The sequence below is a fragment of the Neofelis nebulosa genome, chromosome 12, assembly GCF_028018385.1.
Source record: "Neofelis nebulosa isolate mNeoNeb1 chromosome 12, mNeoNeb1.pri, whole genome shotgun sequence".
Classification (NCBI taxonomy): Eukaryota; Metazoa; Chordata; class Mammalia; order Carnivora; family Felidae; genus Neofelis; species Neofelis nebulosa.
Window position 1 is genome coordinate 88,500,287 of NC_080793.1, and position 22,095 is coordinate 88,522,381.

Consider the following 22,095-nt stretch of genomic DNA (forward strand, 5'->3'; position numbering starts at 1 on the left):
TGGGTGGCCTAAAATTTTCAAGACAACTTACAGTCATTGTTTACCCTTACCAAGTGTGAACTGTGTGCCTGGCACACTCCTAAATGTTTTACACGCTTAATGGCATTTATCCTTCTCAACACTCCTATCAAGCAGGTATTATTTTCCTACTTTTCCATTTTCCAGATAAGGGAACTGTGGCTCAGAGAGATGAAGTGATCTGCCCAAGTTCACACAGCTGGGACTCAAACCGGATTCCAGAGCCTGTGTTCCTAACCATTGAGGGGGTGCCTCAAAGTGTCTAAAAAAAAATCCATGCAAATGGAAAGCAAGGGTAATCAAAAACCTCCCAGCATGGGCAAGTCCAGATCTAGATGGCTTCACTAGTGAATTCTACCAAACATGTAAAGAATACCAATCCTTTCCAAAGGATACAAAAATACTGATTCGAAGGGACACGTGCACCCTGATGTTTATAGCAGCACTATCAGTCACAGCAAAAATATGGAAAGAGCCCAAATGTCCATCAATTGATGAATGAATGAGGAGGATGTGAGGTATATTTTTACAATGGAGTATTACTCAGGCATGAAAAAAATAAAACTTGGGGCACCTGTGGGGCTCAGTCGGTTGAGCGTCCAACTCTCGATTTCGGCTCAGGCTATGACCCCAGGGTCATGGGATTGAGCCCCGCGGCTCCTTCATGCTGCTTAAGATTCTCTCTCTCTCCCTCTGCCCTTCTCCCCTGCTCACACACATTCTCTCAAAATATAAATAGATTTTAAAAAGAATGATATCTTGCCATTTGCGACAATGTGCATGGAGCTAGTGTATTATGCTAAGTGAAATAAGTCAGGCAGAGAAAGATATATATGATTTCACTCATATGTGGAATTTAAGAACCAAAACAGATAAACATACAAGGGAAAAAAAAGAAAGGCAAACCATAAAACACACTCTGAACTATAGAGAACAAACTGAGAATTGCAGGAGGGGAGGTTGTGGGGAGATGGGCTAAATGGGTGACGGACATTGAGGAGGGCACTTGTCGGGATGAGCACTGGGTGTCATATGTAAGTGACGAATCTCTAAATTCGACACCTGAAACTAATATTACACTACACGTAAACGAACTCAAATTTAAATAAAAACTTGAAACAATTAAAAAAAAAGTTTTTAAGATTACAAATGCTTCTCAAACTCTTCCAAAGAATAGAAGAGATAACACTTTCAAACTCATTTTCCAAGGCCAGCATGACCCAGAAATCAGAGGCAGACAAGAACATTGCAAGAAAAGTATAGGCCAGTGTTTCTGATGAACACAGATGCAAAAATCCTCAGATAAACATCATAGGATCGTCTCAATAGATGCAGAAAAAATATTCGACAAAATTCAACATCCTTTCATGATTAACTCTCAACATATACAGAAGGAACATCTGTGTTCCTTATACAGAAGGAACACATACCGCTTCCATATACAGAAGCCCATAGCTAACATCATACTCAATGGTGAAAACCTCAGTTTTTCTTGTAAGATCAGGAATAAGATAAGGATGCCCACTATCCCCACTTTTTTTCAACACAGTATAAAAAATCTTAGATAAGAGCCTAAATGTCCATCAACTGATGAATGGATAAAGAAATTGTGGTTTATATACACAATGGAATACTACGTGGCAATGAGAAAAAAATGAAATATGGCCCTTTGTAGCAACGTGGATGGAACTGGAGAGTGTGATGCTAAGTGAAATAAGCCATACAGAGAAAGACAGATACCATATGGTTTCACTCTTATGTGGATCCTGAGAAACATAACAGAAACCCATGGGGGAGGGGAAGGAGAAAAAAAAAAAAAAAAGAGGTTAGAGTGGGAGAGAGCCAAAGCATAAGAGACTGTTAAAAACTGAGAACAAACTGAGGGTTGATGGGGGGTGGGAGGGAGGGCAGGGTGGGTGATGGGTATTGAGGAGGGCACCTTTTGGGATGAGCACTGGGTGTTGTATGGAAACCAATTTGACAGTAAATTTCATATATTAAAAAATAAAAAATAAAAATAAAAGAAAAAGAAAAAGAAAAAAAGAAAAATAAAGAAAAATAAATAAATAAATAAATAAAATAAAAAAATCTTAGAGCAATGAGGCAAGGAAAAGAAATAAAAGGCATCCAAATCAGAAAGGAAGAAGTTAAATTGTCTTTCTTTGCAAATGACATATAATGTATAGAAAACCCAAAAGACACTGCCAAAAACTGTTAGAATAAACAGATTCAGCAAAGCTTCAGGACATAAAATCAATACACAAAAATCAGTTGGGTTTCTACAGACTAACCACAAATTATTAGAAAAAGAAATTAAGAAAATTCTATTTATGCTAGCATCAAAAAGAATAAAACAAAAAAAAAACCAAAAAAACAAAACAAACAAACAAAAGAATAAAACACTTAGGAATAAATCTCACCAAGAAAGTATAAGACCTGGACTCTGAATACTAAAACGCTGATGAAACAGGGCGACTGGGTGGCTCAAATGGTTGAGCGTCTGACTTTGGCTCCGATCATGATCTCATGGTTCGTGGGTCCGAGCCCGGTGTCAGGCTCTGTGCTGACAGCTCAGAGCTTGCTTCAGATTCTGTGTGTGTCTCTCTCTCTGCCCCTCCCCCACCTGTGCTCTCTCTCTCAAAAATAAACATTTAAAAAAATAAATAAATGAATGAAAAAAGAAAACACTGATGAAAGAAATTGCAAGAGACATAAACAAATGGAAAGATACTCCAGGCTCACAGATTGGAAGAATTAGGATTTTAAAATGTCCATACAACCCAAAGCTTTCTATAGATTTAACCAAATTCCTATCAAAATTCCAATGTATTTTTTTTAGAAATAGAAATCACAATCTTTCATTTCTATATGGAAACAAAAAAAAAAAAACCCAAATAATCAAAGCAATCTTGAAAAAGGAAAAGAAAGACGGAGTCCTCACACTTCTTGATTTCAAATAATATTACAAAGCCATAGTAATCAAAAAAGTATGTTATTGGCATAAAAATAAACACGGGGGTCAATGAAACCAAAGAGGGGGCCCAGAAGTGACCCCATGCATATATGTTCAATTAATTGTTGACAAAGGAGCAAAGAATATACAATGAGGAAAAAATAGTCTCCTCGATAAATGGTGCTGGGAAACCCGGACGTTGACACGCAACGGAATGAAGCTGGAACCCTAACGTACACCCCACACAAAAATCAGCTCAAGATGGATGAGGGACTTGAATGTAAGGCCTGAAACTGTCAAACTGCTAGGAGCAACCGTAGGGGAAAAGCTGTACCCATCCTGGCAATGAGTTTTTCAGAGTTGACACCAAAAGTGAAGGTTAAAGCAAAAATAAACAAGCGGGACAACATCAAACTAAAAATCTTCTTCAGAGCAAAAGAAACCATCCATGAAATGAAAAGGCAATGTATGCATGGGAGGAGACACGCCATCTGTCCATAAGGGGTTCATAATCACAGCACACAAGACTTCCCACAACTCAACAGCCAAAAAGAACCCAACTTAAGAATGGGCAAAGGAACTACCAGGTATTTTATCCAAAGGATACAAAAATGCTGATTCCAAGGGGCACATGCACCCCAAGGTTTATAGCAGGCATTATCAACAACAGCCAAATCACGGAAAGAGCCCAAATGTCCATTGATGAATGGATAAAGAAGTGTGTGTGTGTGTGTGTGTGTGTGTGTGTGTGTGTGATGGAATACTACTCGGCAATCAAAAAGAATGAAGTCTTGTCATTTGCAACAACATGGATGGAACTAGAGTGTATTATGCTAAACAAAATAAGTCAATCAGAGGAAGATAAATATCATATGATTTCACTCATATGTGGAATTTATGAAACAAAATAGATGAATATAGGGGAAGGGAAGGAAAAATAAGATAGAGAGAGGGAGGCAAATCATAAGAGACTATTTTTTTTTTAATTTTTTTTATTTATTTTTGAGAGAGTGACAGAGCATGAACAGGGGAGGGGCAGAGAGAGAAGGAGACACAGAATCTGAAACAGGCTCCAGGCTCTGAGCAGTCAGCACAGAGCCCGACGCGGGGCTCGAACTCACGGACCGTGAGATCATGACCTGAGCCGAAGTCGGACGCCTAACCGACCGAGCCACTCAGGCGCCCCATAAGAGACTCTTAAAAGAGAACAAACTGAGGGGGGTTGCTGGAGGGGTGTTGGGTGGGGGTGGGGGCTAAATGGGTGATGGGCATTAAGGAGGGCACCTGTTGGGATGAGCACTGGGTGTTATCTGTAGGTGATGAATCACTAAATTCTACTCCTGAAATCATTACTATACCATATGTTAACTAACTTGGATTTAAATAAAATTTAATTAAAAAAAAAAATGGGCAAAGGATCTGAGTAGACATTTTCCAAAAAGAAGCTATTCAAACGGTCAGTTGGTGCATGAAAAGGTGCTCAACATCACTAATCATCGGAGAAATGAAAATCAAAACCACAAAGAGATGTCACTTCATATCCACTAGTATGTCTATTATCAAAGAGAAGAGAGAACAATTCCTGGTGAGGATATGGAGAGAAGGGAGCCCTCTCGCACTGTTGATGGGATGTCAATGGTGCAGCCACTGTGGAAAACGATATGGAGGCTCCTCAAGAAATTAAAAATAGAATTACCATAAGATCCAGCGATCCCATTTCAGGACACGTATCCAAAGGAAATGAAATCACTATTTCAGAAAGATATGCAACTCCCAGGTTCATCGCAGCACAATTCGCAATAGCCAAGATGTGAAAACAACCTAAATGTCCACTGATGATGGATGAGTGGATAAAACGAATGTGATACCTACACAAGGCAGAATGTCACTCAATCTTAAAAACAAAAATCCTGCCATTTGCAACAACATGGATGAACCTGGAGGGCAGTCTGCTGTGAAAGAAGCCAAAGAGAGAAAGAAAAATACACTGCATCGTATCACTTGTATGTGCAATCAGAAGAAAAAAAAAAGTCAAATTCACAGAAACAGAGTAGAATGGTGGTTTCCAGGGGCTGTGGGGTGGGGGGAGGAGGGAAGGGTCGGTAAACAGGTACAAACTCTCATCTAATGTACAACACGGGGACTATACTTGACTGTACTGTATAATGGACATTTACCGAGAGTAAGTACATGAGGTGAAGGATGTACTCATTAACTCAGTGGTGTGAATCCTTTCACCATGTATACGTATATCAAACTATCACACTGTACGCTTTAAATACATCACAATTTTGTCAATTATATCTCAATAAAGCTGGAAAAAAACCACCTGCAATGTAAAAAGGCAATGCATGATGGTATCCGATCGCCACCTCTTTAAAAGTTATCACTTTTTATTATTTAATGTTTATGTTTGGGAGAGCGCAAATGGGGGAGGGGCAGAGAGAAGGGGACAGAGGAGCCGAAGCGGGGTCTGCGCTCACAGTCTGACAGCAGCGAGCCCAATGTGGGGCTCGAACTCACGAACCGCGAAGATCATGACTGGAGCCGAAGTCAGGTGCTTAACCGACTGAGCCACCCAGGCGCCCCACTCCGGCATCTGTTTAAACTGAGCTTACCCAAAAATCAACCTTGTCAATTCTTTTGTAGTCTGTCTTTTCAAAACTGGGTATCGTGGTTTCAAGATCGTGGTTTCAAGATCGTGGTTTATTTCCACTGAAACCTAGGATGATAACAATGTCTCCCTTCTTTGACCTCAAAGGGTTTGAAGTTGCAAGGCAGGTCTACAGAGGCTCATTCATGTATTTAAATCCTTCCGCTTTGTGGGGGGGGGGGGCGCATCAGGTTGAGGGAGCCCCTGAGCGACAGCGCTGCCTCTTTATGAAGTGAGCAGCCCGAGGCTGAGCCTCTGTTCAGACGTGCTAACTGGCCATGTGCATCCCTCCGTCTTCTCTTCCCACGTAATTCCTGAATGAGCAACACGTATCCTGATAATCCTCTAAAGTCTATTTACCACAATGACACCTTCACAATAGGAAGAATATGCACCAGTAACAAGAACCCACACCTGAATCCAAGAGGAGCCCCGCGCCCCCCCCCATTGCCTCTCAGCACCCACTCCACAGCATAATCCCAAGTGTTCCCTGCTCTGGCCCTATTGCCAAACACACACCATGGGTGGGGGGGGGGGGGGGTTGGGAATCCCTCCCCAAAAGCTTTGACTTGGCCTCCTCTTTTATTTAGTCCTGAGTTCATCTCACTCAGGTCACATATCTATACAAATCTATGAAATAAAGGCTACTGTGTCCTTATGTCGGCACAGTAATTACTCTCTCAATCAATACTTTATTCCTGATGATTAAATAATCCCACCTTCACTTCACAACTCAGCCAAGGCCAGCCGGTTCTTTCTTACAGGAGCCAGTCTCCCCCTCCCTGCACCCCACGCAGCATTAAAGCACCGTTAAAATAAGTTGCCTGATTATGTCTTCCTGATGTTTAATGGCCCCTTTCTTCTCTATGACCCTCCCACCCTGTCCAGATTCTATTGTCCTAATTTTCAGACTTCTTCAATGGCTTTGTCATGGCCTCCCTGCTGCCAGCCTCCACCCACCTGCTGAACCACCTGCCTCCAGCTTCTGCCCACCCCCAAACCACCCTGAACAAGGACCATCAGATTAACAGTCTGCTTTCTCATCCCCAAATTCTAATGGCTTCTGTCTATAGCACAAAGTCTAAAATACCGAGTCTAACATTTAAAATACTTTAGAAGATATCCCTAGAGGATGTTTCCCCCTTCTTCTCCATACACATACCTTTCATCAGATTCCAATTTCCTTTTTCCAAACCTCTTCTCTACCTGGTCTTCCTATTCCTTAGTGTCAAAAAATAAATTATTGGGCCTCAGCCCCAAGACCTCATTATTTCTAACCTATTCTTTCTTTACCTCAGAGGCCTTAGAAAAGTCACAGTATCTTGGTCCATAATCAGATACTACCTTATTAATTTAATATGAGATATGATTATGACATAATAAAATTGAGTTCCACAAACTATGGATGATAACTGAGTATCATTATTCAATGTTCTTTTAAAAACATTTTTTTAATGTTTTTATTTTTGAGACAGAGACAGAGCATGAGCAGGGGAGGGGCAGAGAGAGGGGGACACACAGAATCTGAAACGGGCTCCAGGCTCTGAGCTGTCAGCACAGAGCCCGACATGGGGCTCAAACTCACGGACCGTGAGATCATGACCTGAGCCGAAGTCGGACGCTCAAGCGACTGAGCCACCCAGGCGCCCCTCAATAGTCTTAAATACAAGTCAAAACAGGTGGCTGTGGGCAAGATTCAGCTTCAGATCAGCTTTATGTGACCATAGAGCATTTTGTTGTTTTAGATTTGAACTTCAAAGATTGAAAAAAAAAAAAATGTGAATGCCTTGCAGGAGGTGGAGGGCATCAACTTTCACTGTCCACTTCACCCAGTCCCCATCACACACGGTTGTTTCAAACCCCACTGCTTCCGGGCTGGTCCTGAAGACACGGGAGGTTGTAACACATTTTGAGAGTCACGTTTGCAACATCTCACTGCCCTGGGGAGTCCAGAGACTCCGGGAGGGCACAGGATGGGTCTTATACTCGTTACATAGCTCACCCCTGCCCCTCCCCCCATCCCCAGGGCACAATACACTACTGAGCCCACAGTAGGAGCTTAATACAAATTGAGTGATTCCATAGGAGTCGGTGGAATCGATGCAGTGAACTGTCAGGGCTGGGAGACGGCGTGAATCAATGAACGAAGGACGTCATCAGTGGCCCACGCTGAACCTCCCCTAGGCAACGACAAATGAACTTTCGTGGCACAGAGCTCCTTGTCCGTGAATCCAGCACTTGCAGGGAGCAACATCGCCCGGTACCCATGGTCTGTCCCTGAAAGGCATCCCACTGAAACAGGTGTGGTAATAATCTCAGTTCAAGAAAACCAGTTTAAGTTAAGTGTCAGTTCCCGGAGGAAAAGGAACAGGGATATTTAGTTGGCGACAGGCGAAGGGAGCTGGCTTCCTAAAAAGGCTCATAACAAACATCATATTCCAGTGACCGGAAATAAGACCAGACAGCATCTCCTGGTTACAAGAAGTGGTTAACCTCATTCCAACTTCTGGCGAGAGACCTTAGCTGCCCTGTCACTCTACGGAAAGGTTCTGAGTTCCTTTTGGTCTAACCCCTTAGGTTGTATTATCCGGTATGCACAAGCCTCAGGGACAATCAGGTGACAGCCAATAGGGTGGCGGAAAGCGGGAGAAAGAATACGAGGTTTAGAGACGAGACGGACCAGGGTTTGGAAACTGGCTGTGACAGTCTAGCTTCTCCGAGCCTCGGTATCCTTAGCAAAAGAAAGTGGGGGGAGACCTAACACCTTCCTCAAATAACTCAATGAGGTGCAAATAAACAGCTGGCACCTGCTGAGACTTATTTTGTGCCGGCAACTGATCGAAAGCGCTTTAAATGTGTTAACTCATCTGCCTACAACACTTAACGTTTTCAAGTAGCTGTTGTAACTGCCTCCTTTACGCACAGAAGGACCCTGAGACAGAGTTCTAAGCCACTTTTTGCCCAAGTCAGTCACGCGGTAAATGGCAGAAGCCGTTCAAATGCAGGTGTTCTCCCTGCAGATGCCTCACGAGAGTGCCCTTGGGAGCAATTGATCTAGCACGGGCAAACTGAGGCACTAAACGAATGAATGAAAAAACGCCAAGAGGGGCGCCTAGATGGCTCGGTCGGGTAGGCCGGACTGTTGATTTCAGCTCAGGTCATGATCTCACAGTTTGTGAGTTCCAGCCCCACGTAGGGCTCCGTGCAGAGAGCGCAGAACTTGCTTGGGATTTTCTGTCTCCTCTCTCTCCGCCCCTCCCCTGCTCACATTTTCTCTCTCAAGAAAAAATTTTAAAAGAGAGAGAGAGAGAGAGAGAGAGAGAAAAGAGAGCAGGCAGGAAGAAGGGAAAAAAGCTTTATTATATCTCTTTACTGGAATCCCAAGTATTCCAAAGTTAGATGGTAAGGTCTTTACGTGACTACTGCCCTCGGGGCACCTGGGTGGCTCAGCTGGTTAAGCATCCAACTTCTCCTCAGATCATGATCTTGAGGTTTTTGAGTTTGAGCCCCACATCCGGCTGTCTGCTGTTCTCACAGAGCCTACTTCAGATCCTCTGTTCCCCTCTCTCTCTGCCCCTACCCTGCTTGCTTGCTCTCTAACATAAATTTTTTTTAATTTTTTTATTTATTTTTGAGACAGAGAGAGACAGAGCATGAACGGGGGAGGGGCAGAGAGAGAGGGAGACACAGAATTGGAAGCAGGCTCCAGGCTCCGAGCCATCAGCCCAGAGCCCGACACGGGGCTCGAAACCCATGGACCGCGAGATCGTGACCTGAGCCGAAGTCGGACGCTTAACCGACTGAGCCACCCAGGCGCCCCTCTAACATAAATTTTTTAAAGCTTTAAAAAAATGGGGCACATGGGTGGCTCAGTCGGTTAAGCGTCCGACTTCAGCTCAGGTCATGATCTCACAGTTCATGAGTTTGAGTCTCCCATCCGGCTCCCTGCTGACAGCTCAGAGCCTGGAGCCTGTTTCGGATTCTGTGTCTCCCTCTCTCTCTGCCCCTCCCCTGCTTATGCTCTGTCTCTCTGTCTCAAAAATAAATAAAAACATGAAAAAAAAATTTTTTTTTAAACTGTTGCCCTTGTCCTGGCCTCCTCTGTGGAAGGAACTAGACTAAATCACCCTCCACACCCGTCCAACCTAAGCAGGACACAGCCTGGCTGGTTCAGAAGCATCCTGACCACTCACAAGCCAAAGGCTCAAGACAACCTGTGTACTTCAACTCTCCGACCTCAGAGCAAACTCTCCACCTTGCTAGAGGTCTCTCTTCCTCCTCTTCCCTTTAAAGTCCTAATCCTGATGACTGGGCGGTCTCACAGCCCCCAGATCCCCTTCGCCACATCTGGGGCAGACACGGTGGCCCTCAGTGCTGTCACCTTGGAGTTCTGGTGTCGAAATGAAGATTCCCCACCCCCCCACCCCATGTGACCCTCCCACACAAAGCACAGCCCGCCGTACATTATGTTTATTGTCCCTCTTGGTGGAGGCAAAGCTGTGGTCACCACAGAGCCCCAGAGAGCAAATGAGGCCCAGCGGGTGATTCTTACAGGTACATGAGGAAAATGGATATTATATCATGGGCTACAGGGTGCTTTTAAAATAAAGACAAGGAAAACACGTACTTACGGGGGTGCCGGAGGATCACTGTAAAAGGCACAGAACCCGAAGGGAAAATTTCAGCCTGGGAGCTCCTCACTCTGCCGAAGAAGCTTCGACAACCTATCCATCTGGGAAATGACCCATCTGCACCGAGGAAAAGTTCTTGTCCTCGGCCCGACCTTGCTTTTGCCAAATTTCCTAGCTCTGAGGGCGAAAGTAAGCACTGGCTCTTTCCTCTGATGAGCAAAATAACTACAGCTGCGCCTGGGCCCAGTGCAGAGGGGCCGATGGGAGCAGACCCAAGGGGCGGGGGTGAAGAGGAGCAGGCCCAAGGAGCAGGGTGGGGGGACTGCGGGTGAACAGGGGGTGCACCTCCTCTGTCGGCAGGGCTCCCGGGACCTGGGAAGAGAGGAGGGGGTCCTCGCCAAGAATTGCAAGTCCCCAGGGAATGCTGGGTTGGGTCATCTATTCAGAGAAGCACAGCTGTGCTGGAAGATTCATCCGTCACACGTGGGCCAGAGCGCTTTCCTCGGGCTGCCCGCACGGAGGCCAGAGGGCTCTGTTAATGGAATAATCGAGTAGAGTCACGGCCATTATGAGCAGCACTCAGGGGCCAGGTCAACCTGCATGCATAACTCATCAATCCTCTGCGGTTCCCGGTATAAAAGCAACCACCTTCTATGTCAAACACACCATGTACACTCTCATCTTTAAAATAGTATTTATAGGGGCGCCTGGGGGGCTCAGTCGGTTAGGCGGCCGACTTCGGCTCAGGGCATGATCTCGCGGTCCGTGAGTTCGGCCCCGCGTCGGGCTCTGTACTGACAGCTCAGAGCCCGGAGCCTGTTTCAGATTCTGTGTCTCCCTCTCTCTGACCGTCCCCCATTCATGCTCTGTCTCTCTCTGTCTCAAAAATAAATAAACATTAAAAAAACATTTTTTTAATAAAAAAATAGTATTTATAATGCAGGGTCTGTACGTTTCAGCTAACTTTGGGTCAGCCAGGTGACCTTAGGGAAATACCTCTTCGTGCGGTGGCTTTTGCGTGGGGTGGCCCAGGCTCCCCCAAGGAGATTTTCCCAGGAGCCTCTGCAAACCCAGACCCCATCAAACCTGCTTGTAAACTACAGTCCAGGCTTTGACTTTTTGTGAAAGTCAAAATAGGAATAAGAACTTGAAGCAAGACAGGTGGGAATCTGTATCATGTTTGATGACGTAGGTCTTCCCAAAGAAATCTCAATCCATCACAAAACTATTCACATTATTACATCCTCCAAAAGCAAAACACCTCAAGTGCAATCCTGGCCCCAATATGATTCCTCAAAATGGGAATAATTCCTTGAGAAATAAAAAGGTAAAATAAGAATAATTTAAACAATAGAATTAGCTGAGAAAAAAGATTGATTTGAAAACAAAACAAAACAAACTTTAAGAATGGGCAATGAAGTTTTTTTCTTTAATGTTTATTTTATTTTTGAGAGAGACGGAGAGAGAGAGACAGAATGCAACCAGGGAAGGGGCAGAGAGAGAGGGAGACCCAGAAGCTGAGGCAGGCTCCGGGCTCTGAGCCATCAGCACAGAGCCCGATGCGGGGCTCGAACTCACGGACTGCAAGATCATGACCTGAGCCGAAGTCGGACGCTTAACCAACTGAGCCACCGAGGCGCCCTGAAAAATCTTGTCCCTAAATGGGATCAAGGAGTCATGCTCAAACCACTTCAGAGAAACTGAACGCTGAATGTCACCGTGTGTGTCTGAGAGGGAACCGCCATGAGATACCAATTCTCTAGAACTGATTTCCTCTAGCTGCTTACACACTTTGTAAGTGATCCTTTTCCGAGGATTCTGCCACAGCCTTTGTGTAACACAATATTTTTTTATTTTTGATGACTCCTGAGACATCAAAGTAACAAACTGACAGCTCTAAGTCTCAGACACACCCAGAATACAGAAGCAGGTGTAATTTTAAGTACGTTGGCTGTTTTCCAAAGGTCAATGAAATGCTTGTTGTAACATATACACCTTGACTTGGCTGAAAGTCGAAGAGAATAAATGAGCTTTGTTTTATTGTCTCTGTAGGCCTTTTTTTCCTTTAATTATTAAGGCTGTTTTCCTAAGTTACCTAACACAAACCAATTCCTGTGGTCATAACAAGAAAAGGAAATTTGACCCTCGCCAAATCCTGGAAAAACTAAAAGAGATTTAGGGTGTGGTAGAGGAAAATGCCAGGTTATAATGTGAAGGAAAGATTGAGGTTCCCATTTCCAGGCCCCTCGGCTCTGGGCTTGTCCCCATGAAGACAATGAGCCTCCAGTCCCACATCATCCCGGCCGTGTTCTCTTGGTGCTCCTTAACACTGTGTGAGCATTTCATCGGGGCGCCCTTCTAGCTGATTTTAAATGTGGTTTTGGCGGTCATATTTGCAGAATGTATTTACTTAAAGTAGCTCTTTCAGAGAAATATTTGAGGAAGATTTCGTTCCTCATAGAAATTTATTAAGCACTGCTGGAAACAGAGGAGGGAGGTAAGGTGAGAGGATGGTTTAAACTATAATCCAAAGAAATTAGCCTCCTCTTACAAATGTGTCCTAGAGCCAGATCTGAATTCTCCTGACATAAAGCTCCCTCTTCCCAAGTTTTGGGTGGACTTCATGTAAATCAAGCCTAACATTAACAAACAAACAAACAAACAGGGGTGCCTGTGTGGGTCAGTTGCTTAAGCATCCAATTTTGGCTCAGGTCATGATCTCAAGGCTCATGGGTTCCAGCCCCGTGTCAGGCTCTGTGGTGACAGCTCGGAGCCTGGAGCCTGCTTCGGATTCTGTGTCTCCCTCTCTCTCTGTGCCCCTCCCCCGCTTGCTCTCTGTCTCTCAAAAATGAACAAACATTGAAAAAAAATTTTTTTTTAAAACACACAACAAAACCCAGGTTTACCAAAAAGAGAAAATCAAGTTGACCATTTTTCCCTGGAGGATTTATGGGGTTATTCCTGTAAATAGCAGCTTCCTCTAGGTCAAGTAAAATGTAAGCTGAGAAGAGGAGGATGGAAGGAGGGAAGGAGAGAGAGAGGGCAGGAGAAGGGGAGGGAGGGGCAGAAGAAGGGGGAAGGAAGGAAAAACTTTGAAAAATTTCAAGAGGGGCACCTGAGTGGCTCAGTTTGGTAAGCGTGCAACTCTTGGTTTTGGCTCAGGACATGATCTCATAGCTTGTGAGTTCGAGCCCCGCATGGGGCTCCGTGCTGTTGGTACAGAGCCTGCTTGGGATTCTCTCTCTCTCTTCCAAAATAAATAAACTTGAAAAAAAAAAAAAAAACTGGGGCACCTGGGTGACTCAGTTGGTTAAGCATCCGACTTCAGCTCAGGTCATGATCTCACGGTCTGTGAGTTCGAGCCCCACGTCGGGCTCTGTGCTGACAGCCCAGAGCCTGGAGCCTGCTTCAGATTCTGTGTCTCCCTCTCTCTCTGACCCTCCCTCGTTCATGCTCTGTCTCTGTCTCAAAAATAAATAAACATTAAAAAAAATTAAAAAAAAACCAAAAAACTGTTCAAGAACACATCGGCTGCCACAAATGAGGAGCACCTCCAAAGGCGTCCTGAGCTGTTCGATTTCTACAGGTGCCCTCCCAATAAAAGCACCGGCCACCCACCCTCCGCTACTTTCTCATTCAAGCTCAAAACACAAGCACACACAAAGTGTATCAAAAAGTTTCCAGCTTGACAAGGAAATACGAGCCCCGCACTGGAAACACTTTAATCAACGACTCTGACCTAGGTACAGAAGACTGAGTAAGTACAGGGTTTGGTGTAAAGGGGGTGAGACACTGGTGATTCCACACACATAACAAAAACTTGTTCATTTCTCGAAGGATGTGTCAGTTGACTCGATGAGTGAGTTCTTCGCGATGCTCCTCCAGTTTCCGCTGTGAAGCCGGCAACGACGCGCACGGCACGTGGTCCTGAGGAAAAAGGCAAAGGATCAGCGCCAAGGAGGAGATGGTGATTTCGCTCAATCCTAATCTAGGCAAGTAGCTCTTCCCGAAGATCCCTTGGTGTCTGAGCCCCTTCTACATTTCCAGTGCAGGGGGAGGCGACGTTAGGGAAACCTGACCGAGCAGCTGTGTGACCTTGGGCAGGTTACCTGACTTCTCTGCGTCACATCAGTTTGAGGATAAGCCCCTGTGACAGGGAGTAAACAGATTCCTGCCCGCCCAGTGTAGACAGAGTGAGGCTGGGAGCTGTACCAACCACTGTCTTAGGACCTGGAGGCCTAATGAGCTGAGACAGACCAAAAATCACCATTTTAATTAACTTTTGTCCTTTTTTGGTTTCTTTCTTGATTTTTTTTCCATTTTGCTACTCTTTAATTTTTCTTTTTTTAAAAAATTTTTTTTAACGTTCATTTATTTTTGAAACAGAGAGAGACAGAGCATGAACGGGGGAGGGGCAGAGAGAGAGGGAGACACAGAATCGGAAGCAGGCTCCAGGCTCTGAGCCATCAGCCCAGAGCCCGACGCGGGGCACGAACCCATGGACTGCGAGATAGTGACCTGAGCTGAAGTCGGACGCTTAACCGACTGAGCCACCCAGGTGCCCCACTTTAATATTTCTTAATGTCTATTTTTGAGAGAGGAGAGAAGGCACATGGGGGGAGGCAGAGACAGAGGGAGAGAGAGAACCCCAAGCAGGCTGTCAGCACAGAGCCAGACATGAGGCTCGAGCTCATGAACTGTGAGATCGTGACCTGACCCGAAATCAAGAGTCAGATGCTTAACCTACTGAGCCACTCAGACACCCCGCTATTCTTTAATTTCAGAGAGGTTTTTGTGCTACGGTTCTCGTCTGTGTCTGAGGACACGAGGCCTGGGTTCCCTGCCCACCCTCTGGCTGGAAGCATTCCTAGCGGGCTGGCCCCTGCTCCAGACCAGCCATGGTGCTGGAACTCAGCGGGCCGGAGCTGGTGCCGTTTGGTCAGTCTCTGTCCTCTTCCTCGGAGGGTTTTCACAAGGAAAACCAACTATAATACATGGCTGCGGGAATGAGGTGCTAAGTGGAGGTTCGTTTGGGAGCAGAGGGCAGCAGGCCTCAGTCTGCCTGAGGGACCAGGCGTCGCAGAGGACAGCCCTGGAAGCTCGCCCTTGAAAGCGGAGTCTCAGTGAGCACCTGCCAGACACACACAGTCAGCTCACACACTTGGTAAGGACCGAAACACAGAGACAACCACGCATTCCAAGAGAACTAGGGGGTGGGGAGTGGTATACGGGATTTTTTTTTTTTTTTTTGGTGGCAAAATTCACATAACACAAAATTTTATGTTCATGGTTTATAAAATTTTAACCATTTTGAAGTATACAAGGGATAACCTGTTTTATACCAAAAGTGCCAAGTCCCAAATCATCCAGAATAAGGAGAAAGAGATGTATTCCCACCCCCACTACCCGATTCTTCCGCCCGTTCCCTTGTCAGACAACTGGATTCACTGTTTCTGGGTCAGGAATTGCTGGTCCTTTTGTGGTAAGAGTCGACTGTTTCATTTCCCTCAGTCTTGAGATCACTAGGCACCCAGGAGGGGGACAGCTGGTCAACAGCAAGAGAGCCGAAGTGGCAAAGGCAAGCGACAAGAATTGGAGTCTCCAAGCGGGAGACGGTCCTTGAGAAAATCAAGGTTGGGGACAGGTAGTGGAAGCCCACGGGGTCTTCTGTGGATGCTCCTCTCTGGGACTGTCTTCCTGACCCAGAGGGGGGACTCTAGCCGTCCCATTTTAGTGGCCTGATCTTGCTTGTTTGGATCCTCCCTAGATTCACTGAGATACTCAGCATCCTTGTAATAAGTGCCCTGTTTGCTTAAGATGAGCCAAGGTCACCCGTGTTTCTTTGCACACATGAACACTTTCACGGACACAGCCCTCCAGAACTCCTGCCTCCCCAGGAATGCATGACCCAAACAGTGGGGGGTGATCGGGGAGTGGCATGGAGCACTTCCAGAGAAGGCCTAGTGGGTGGGAACTTGTGTTTGGAAGGAAACCTATTTTCTTTCTTTCTTTTTTTAATTTTTTTTGATGTTTATTTTTGACAGAGACAGAGACAGAGCACGAGTGGGGGAGGGGCAGAGAGAGCGGGAGGCACAGAATCTGAAACAGGCTCCGGGCTCCGAGCTGTCAGCACAGAGCCAGACGCGGGGCTCGAACTCACGGACAACGAGATCATGACCTGAGCCTAAGTCAGACGCTCAACTGACTGACACACCCAAACGCCCATCTTTCTTTTTTTTTTAAGTAAACTCATCCCCCAACATGAGGCTCAAACTCATGACCCCGAGATTAAGAGTCACATGCTCTACCGGACTGGGCCAGCCAGATGCCCCAAAGGAAACCCACTTTCTAAGAAGTTACTCATTTTTTTTTCTTCCCTTCACTCTCTCCCCTCCCATCAGCATCCACGTATCAGCTGGTTTTGGAACTTGATGCCAATACAACTTGGCATTCAGTAATTATGTGGGCCCGGTTCCCATGGTGGTAATTATGTGGGCCCTGTTCCGTATAACTGCCTAATAAATGCCGAGATGACTATTTTGGCAACTGGAGATTCAGTGGCCCAGAATCTATCCTTTAATCTACCAAGCAGAACGTTCGGGGGTAGAAGCTTGGAGAATGGGCTATTACTGAGCTGTCCTCCCCACACCTCGGTGCTAAAGGCAGCGAGTCCTGGCCAGCCCTGGAGGTGGGGGGGAGGGGGTGGGCAAGCAACTTGTGCCCTGAAGCATGAGTGACCCTCGAGCCAGATTTTCTGGAGCCCAACTACTGTGAAAACCTAGCATATCATCTCACACTCCTTTATGGTTTAAAAAGACTCATAATCATTTTGATGTTGCTAGGATGCTAGGGACTACATAATACAGCAACACAGGATCCCCGAGGGAGATGTTCAAGGGCACTGTCCACGGACTTTGCTCAGAGTCCCAAGGGCTCTGCTCTTTCTCCCCAGGGCTCCCCTATCACACAATCTAGGTTTCGGGAGGCCACAGAATGTTCGTATTCCTGGCCACGCCATCCACTGGCCATGTGACCTTGAGCACGGCACCTAACCTCCCTGTGCCTCAGTTTCTCTATCTGTGAAATGGGACTAATGACAGAACCTACTTCATAGGGTTGTTATGAGAATTAGACATTCACTCATCTTTTTTTTTTAATTTTTTTTAACCTTTATTTATTTTTGAGACAGAGAGAGACAGAGCATGAACGGGGGAGGGGCAGAGAGAGAGGGAGACACAGAATTGGAAGCAGGCTCCAGGCTCTGAGCCATCAGCCCAGGGCCCGACGCAGGGCTTGAACTCACAGACCGCGAGATCGTGACCTGAGCCGAAGTCGGACGCTTAACCGACTGAGCCACCCGGGAGCCCCGACATTCACTCATCTAATGCATGCAAAGTGTTCAGACCAGTTTCTGGCACTCAGGAAGCACTTTGTTAGAAAGAGCTATTCTAATTCTAGGCCCAGGCAGGAGAGGAAAAGAACAGAATTCACTGCATCATATGGCCAACTACTTACCATACACCTGAATCCTAGAGTTGGCCTCATCCCCTCGTTCGACACTCACTCATAAAGGGATACCTACCGAGCACCAACCACAGTGGAAGGTGATCTGATACAAGGATACTTTTCCCAAGAAAAGTGCAGAGCGCTAAAAAGGTATCCTTTGATACCTTTTTTTGGTCACGAGACCAAAGGATAAATAGAAGTGACCCAAGCAGGGTCTGGAAGCAGTATTCTAGATGGAGGGCAGCATGTGTAAATACCCCACAGCAGGAAAGAGAGCCTAGAGCTCAAAGAGGTACCATTAAATAAGAGGGTGGGAAGGAGGGGAGAGAAAGAGAGACAGAGACAGAGACAGAGACAGAGACCGGGCTAGCCGACCACAGACACACGTGCTGTGGTTCTACCGCATGGAAGAAGAATGTGGCTCTTAGGTCTCCACCCCGTCTCCTGTCCACCACATTTTCTTTTTCCTTTTTTTTTTTAATTTTAATGTTTATTTTTAACAGAGAGAGAGAGAGAGCAGAGCATGAGCAGGGGGAAGGGCAGAGAGAGAGGGAGACACAGAATCCGAAGCAGGCTCCAGGCTCTGAGCTGTCAGCACAGAGCCCGATGCGGGGCTCGAACTCACGCTGTGAGATCATGACCTGAGCCGAGGTCGGACGCTCAACCGACTGAGCCACCCAGGCGCCCCTGTCCACCACATTTCCTAGTTATTTCATGTTGACAGGAAATTAAGCAAATCAAAATAGGAAACAGCACTTAAGCTGCTCACTTACCTAAGACAGCCGCTTAAAAGTATCTCTGTTCCTGCACTGGGTATTTCTTCAGCGGGTAACTTGGTCTTTCAAGGATATACTTTGTTTCAGAGATAGTATATTCCTGTAACAAAAACAAACCTGGCAATTGCATTACTCATAGTGTCATATAGATCAACGATACCCAGATGTGTGCTTCTACATGTAAGAGGCCGGGGGGTGGGGGGGGTGGGGGAGGGTGCTTAGGTGACTCAGACAGTTAAGCAAATGACTCCCGATCTCAGCTCAGGTCTTGATCTCAGGGTCATGAGTTCAAACCCCCCCCCCCCCCCCGCACTGGGCATGAAGCCTACTTGAAACAAACAAACAAAAAGAGGTCTATGACCCATGCATGCCCCATACGTGGGGTTTACTATATATGTAAATACATGCAGATACTTTCTTCTTTTTTCCTTCTTTTTCTTCTCTCTCCTTTCCTCCTTTCCTTTCCTTCTTTTTACATTCTGAAAGGATGCCCTTCCTTAAAAAGACTAGAAATTAACAAAGCAAAGCCAATGACTTTGCAGAGAAGCAGCAAAGTAATTCACAACGCTCTCCATGAAAATCAATGTTTATTTGTTTGTTTGTATTTTTTAATGCTTTTATTTATTTTTGAGAGAGAGAGAGAGAGAGAGAGAGAGAGAGAGAACAGGGGAGGGGCAGCTAGAGAGGAAGACACAGAATCTGAAGCAGGCTCCAGGCTCCGAGCTGTCAGCACAGAGCCCGATGCGGGGCTCGAACCCACGAACCGCGAGATCATGACCTGAGCCGGTCAGATGCTTAACCGAGTGAGCCACCCAGGTGCCCCAATGTTCATTTATGAGTGTCATCCTATAAATCTAGAATATGCCAGTGTTTATATAACTCAAGATGACTGCTTCAACTACTACATGGTGTCGTTAAATCCATCCATGGGGGGCACTGTTAACCTCTCATTGGAATTCCCTGGAAATGGCAACAGGTCCCTTAGCTCGTGCTGCACTCTGCAGTAGACAGAGTACTGGGATCTAACTACGGGTTAGAAACTGTGCTCCGGACCAGTGAGAGGTCCTCCCTCAGTCCCTGAAAGGACCGTGCTCCCTCACGATGTAGGACCTCTGCCCCGTGCGTGCTGAGCTGCAAAGTAGCTGCTACTCATGGGTCAGATGGAAGCTCCTGTGTCTCTTCCTCAGGGAAGCCCACCCTGATTCCCAACCACGTCAATACCCCCCTTTCGTACACTCTCAGGACCCCATGCACCCTCCTTGGTAAGTGTCACAATCGTACATTTATTTCTACGGTGGCCTGATTAATGTCCATCTCCCCCACGCACACACCCCCCTCGGAGACTGTAAGTCCCAGTTCCCGTGGAACTTTGTCAGCGATTAGGTGTTCCCAGAAGCCCTACCTTATTTAGGTGTTGCTGAGCTCTGTGGGATGTCAGAAGACCGCACACCCTCTCGTGGATCTTCCTCCAAGTGGACTGAGAATAAAGGTGGAATCTGCTCAGAAAATGAAACAGGTCAAAGTGTTAGGCAGCTGCTGAAAAGGATACTAGAGTACAGAACGCCGTGGGCTGATATTTACAGCTTGATGGCAAGAAAAAGCAGTAACAGGCAACCTGTACACATAGTGTGGTTTCAGTGTCCTTATTAACCCCGATGCATACGACACACACTGACGAATAAAAACCACAGGGTGGAGAATGGCCTGTGTGGGGGTGGTTGCCTGCGAGGGATTCTCTTCTTCTTTGCTGCGCGCTTCAGATAGCTCTCTAAAGAATAAAGCCTGTGTTCACGTTGAAAAATTTAATCCGCCAATGTTTAACACGAAACGTAATCCCAATTGTTTTCCACCACAAGGATTTTTTTTTAATGTTTATTTATTTATTTTGAAAGAGACGGCATGCATACATGCATGCATGTGAGTGGGGGAGGGACAGAGACAGGGGGAGAGAGAGAGAGAGAGAGAGAGAGAGAGAGAGAGAGAGAGAGAGAGTCCCAAGTAGGCTCCACTGTCAGTGCAGAGCCCAACACGGGGCTCGATCTCAAGAACCACAAGATCATGATCTGAGCCAAAATCAAGAGTCAGACGCTTAACCTGACCGACTGGGCCCAGGAATTTACTGTTTATCTCACCTACTTTAGGCTGAGCAGACCCAAACTTCACCACACACCTTAGGGTGCCTTTCGGTTCCTCACATAGGAGGCACTTTCTCCCTTCCACACCCGCCAGCACTGCTCGCTAGGGCCTGGAATGCTGCCACTCCCACCCCGATCCCCACTCCGTGCTAACCCCGACTCCCCTTCAGAGCTCAGTCCAATCACTGATTTCTCAGCAAAGTCCCCCCTGAGCCCCCTCCTGTAGAGGGAGCCGGCTCCCCTCCTACATGCACTTGGAGTCCATTCAACACCATTCATAGCACTTCACCCAGTGACATTTTGTCATTATTTGGTTAATGTCTGACATTGGGATGGGGGAGGGGGACGCCTGAGTGGCTCGGCCGGCTAAGCACCCGACTTTGGCTCAAGTCATGATCTCACGGTTCGTGGGTTCAAGGCCCACGTCGGGCTCTGCGCTGACAGCTCAGAGCCTGGAGCCTGCTTCAGATCCTGTGTCTCCCTCTCTCTCTGCCCCTCCCCTGCTTGTGCTCACTCTCTCTCTCTCAAAAATAATAGATATTTTTAAAAATCTATGCAAGGATTAAAAAAACACACATTGTTTTCTAAAAATTCCTAAGAAATTTAGCAATATGTTGAAATCATTCTCTTTAATTAATGTATGATACACACTGGACAGTCCTGGGCAAGCCAGATGGCCTTTCCATGACTGTGTTGTCCTTTGTCACAGTTGATCATAGCCTTATCTACAAACTCATAGTCTAATTAGTTCCAAAGTTCTCCATTTAGAGTGATTTGGGGCACACAGAACTTGCTGATTTGTCAGAGGTAGAGGATAAAAATCTGATCTGCAGCCGGAGCCATCATCCTACAGTCAAATGTCCTAACTCCTGAGAATGAACTTGAAAAAGCTCCCACTGCCTTCCAACAGAGCCTAAACTCCTTAGCTTGGCTTCCACAGTCCCTCAGACCCTCAGCCTTGGCACCCACTATTCCCTCAAGCTGCTCTAACTTCTAGAAGGTGCCAGAGCCCTGTGGCTTCTCACCTCCAATCCCTCCCCTCCATTAACTCCATCAGAATCCAATCCCCTCCCTCAAGACCCACCTGGGAAACACCACCTGCTCCATGAAGCATTCCTTCTTCCTGCTTCATACTCTGATAACGTTTGGTCTACACTATTCTCAAAGTCCTGCCTTGTAGAAAGCTCTCGGTATACATGTTTGTTTTTACATCCTCTGCTAAGTTGCAAGTTCTCAGAGATCAGGAGAAACGTCTTCAGTGTTAGCGTTTCCAGAGGCACCTGGGTGGCTCAGTCGGTTAAGTGTCCAACTTCAGCTCAGGTCATGATGTCATCCCTGCATCGGGCTCTGTGCTGACCGCACGGAGCCTGCTTGGGATTCTCTTTCTCTCCCTCTGTGTCCCTCTCCTTTTCTCTCTCTCTCT

The 22,095-nt window shown here is 46.3% G+C and overlaps 1 protein-coding gene across 8 annotated transcripts in view; it reads right to left on the reverse strand.

Annotated features, from left to right (window-relative positions):
- Positions 1–13,920: 13,920 nt before the first annotated feature.
- The window catches only part of SPATA6L (spermatogenesis associated 6 like), a 48,808-nt gene continuing 40,633 nt past the window's right edge, over positions 13,921–22,095 (reverse strand). For 6 of the 8 annotated variants that reach the window (XM_058695825.1, XM_058695827.1, XM_058695824.1 and 3 more), the window contains 3 exons: positions 19,940–20,033; positions 18,535–18,637; positions 13,921–14,182 (listed from right to left, as the gene is read on the reverse strand). In XM_058695825.1, the coding sequence (XP_058551808.1) occupies positions 18,548–18,637; positions 19,940–20,033 (184 nt within the window). In that variant the 3' untranslated portion in view covers positions 13,921–14,182; positions 18,535–18,547. Of the gene's footprint in view, positions 14,183–18,534; positions 18,655–19,939; positions 20,034–22,095 lie in introns of all 8 variants that reach the window. The other 2 variants (XM_058695823.1, XM_058695822.1) reach the window with 2 other exon arrangements.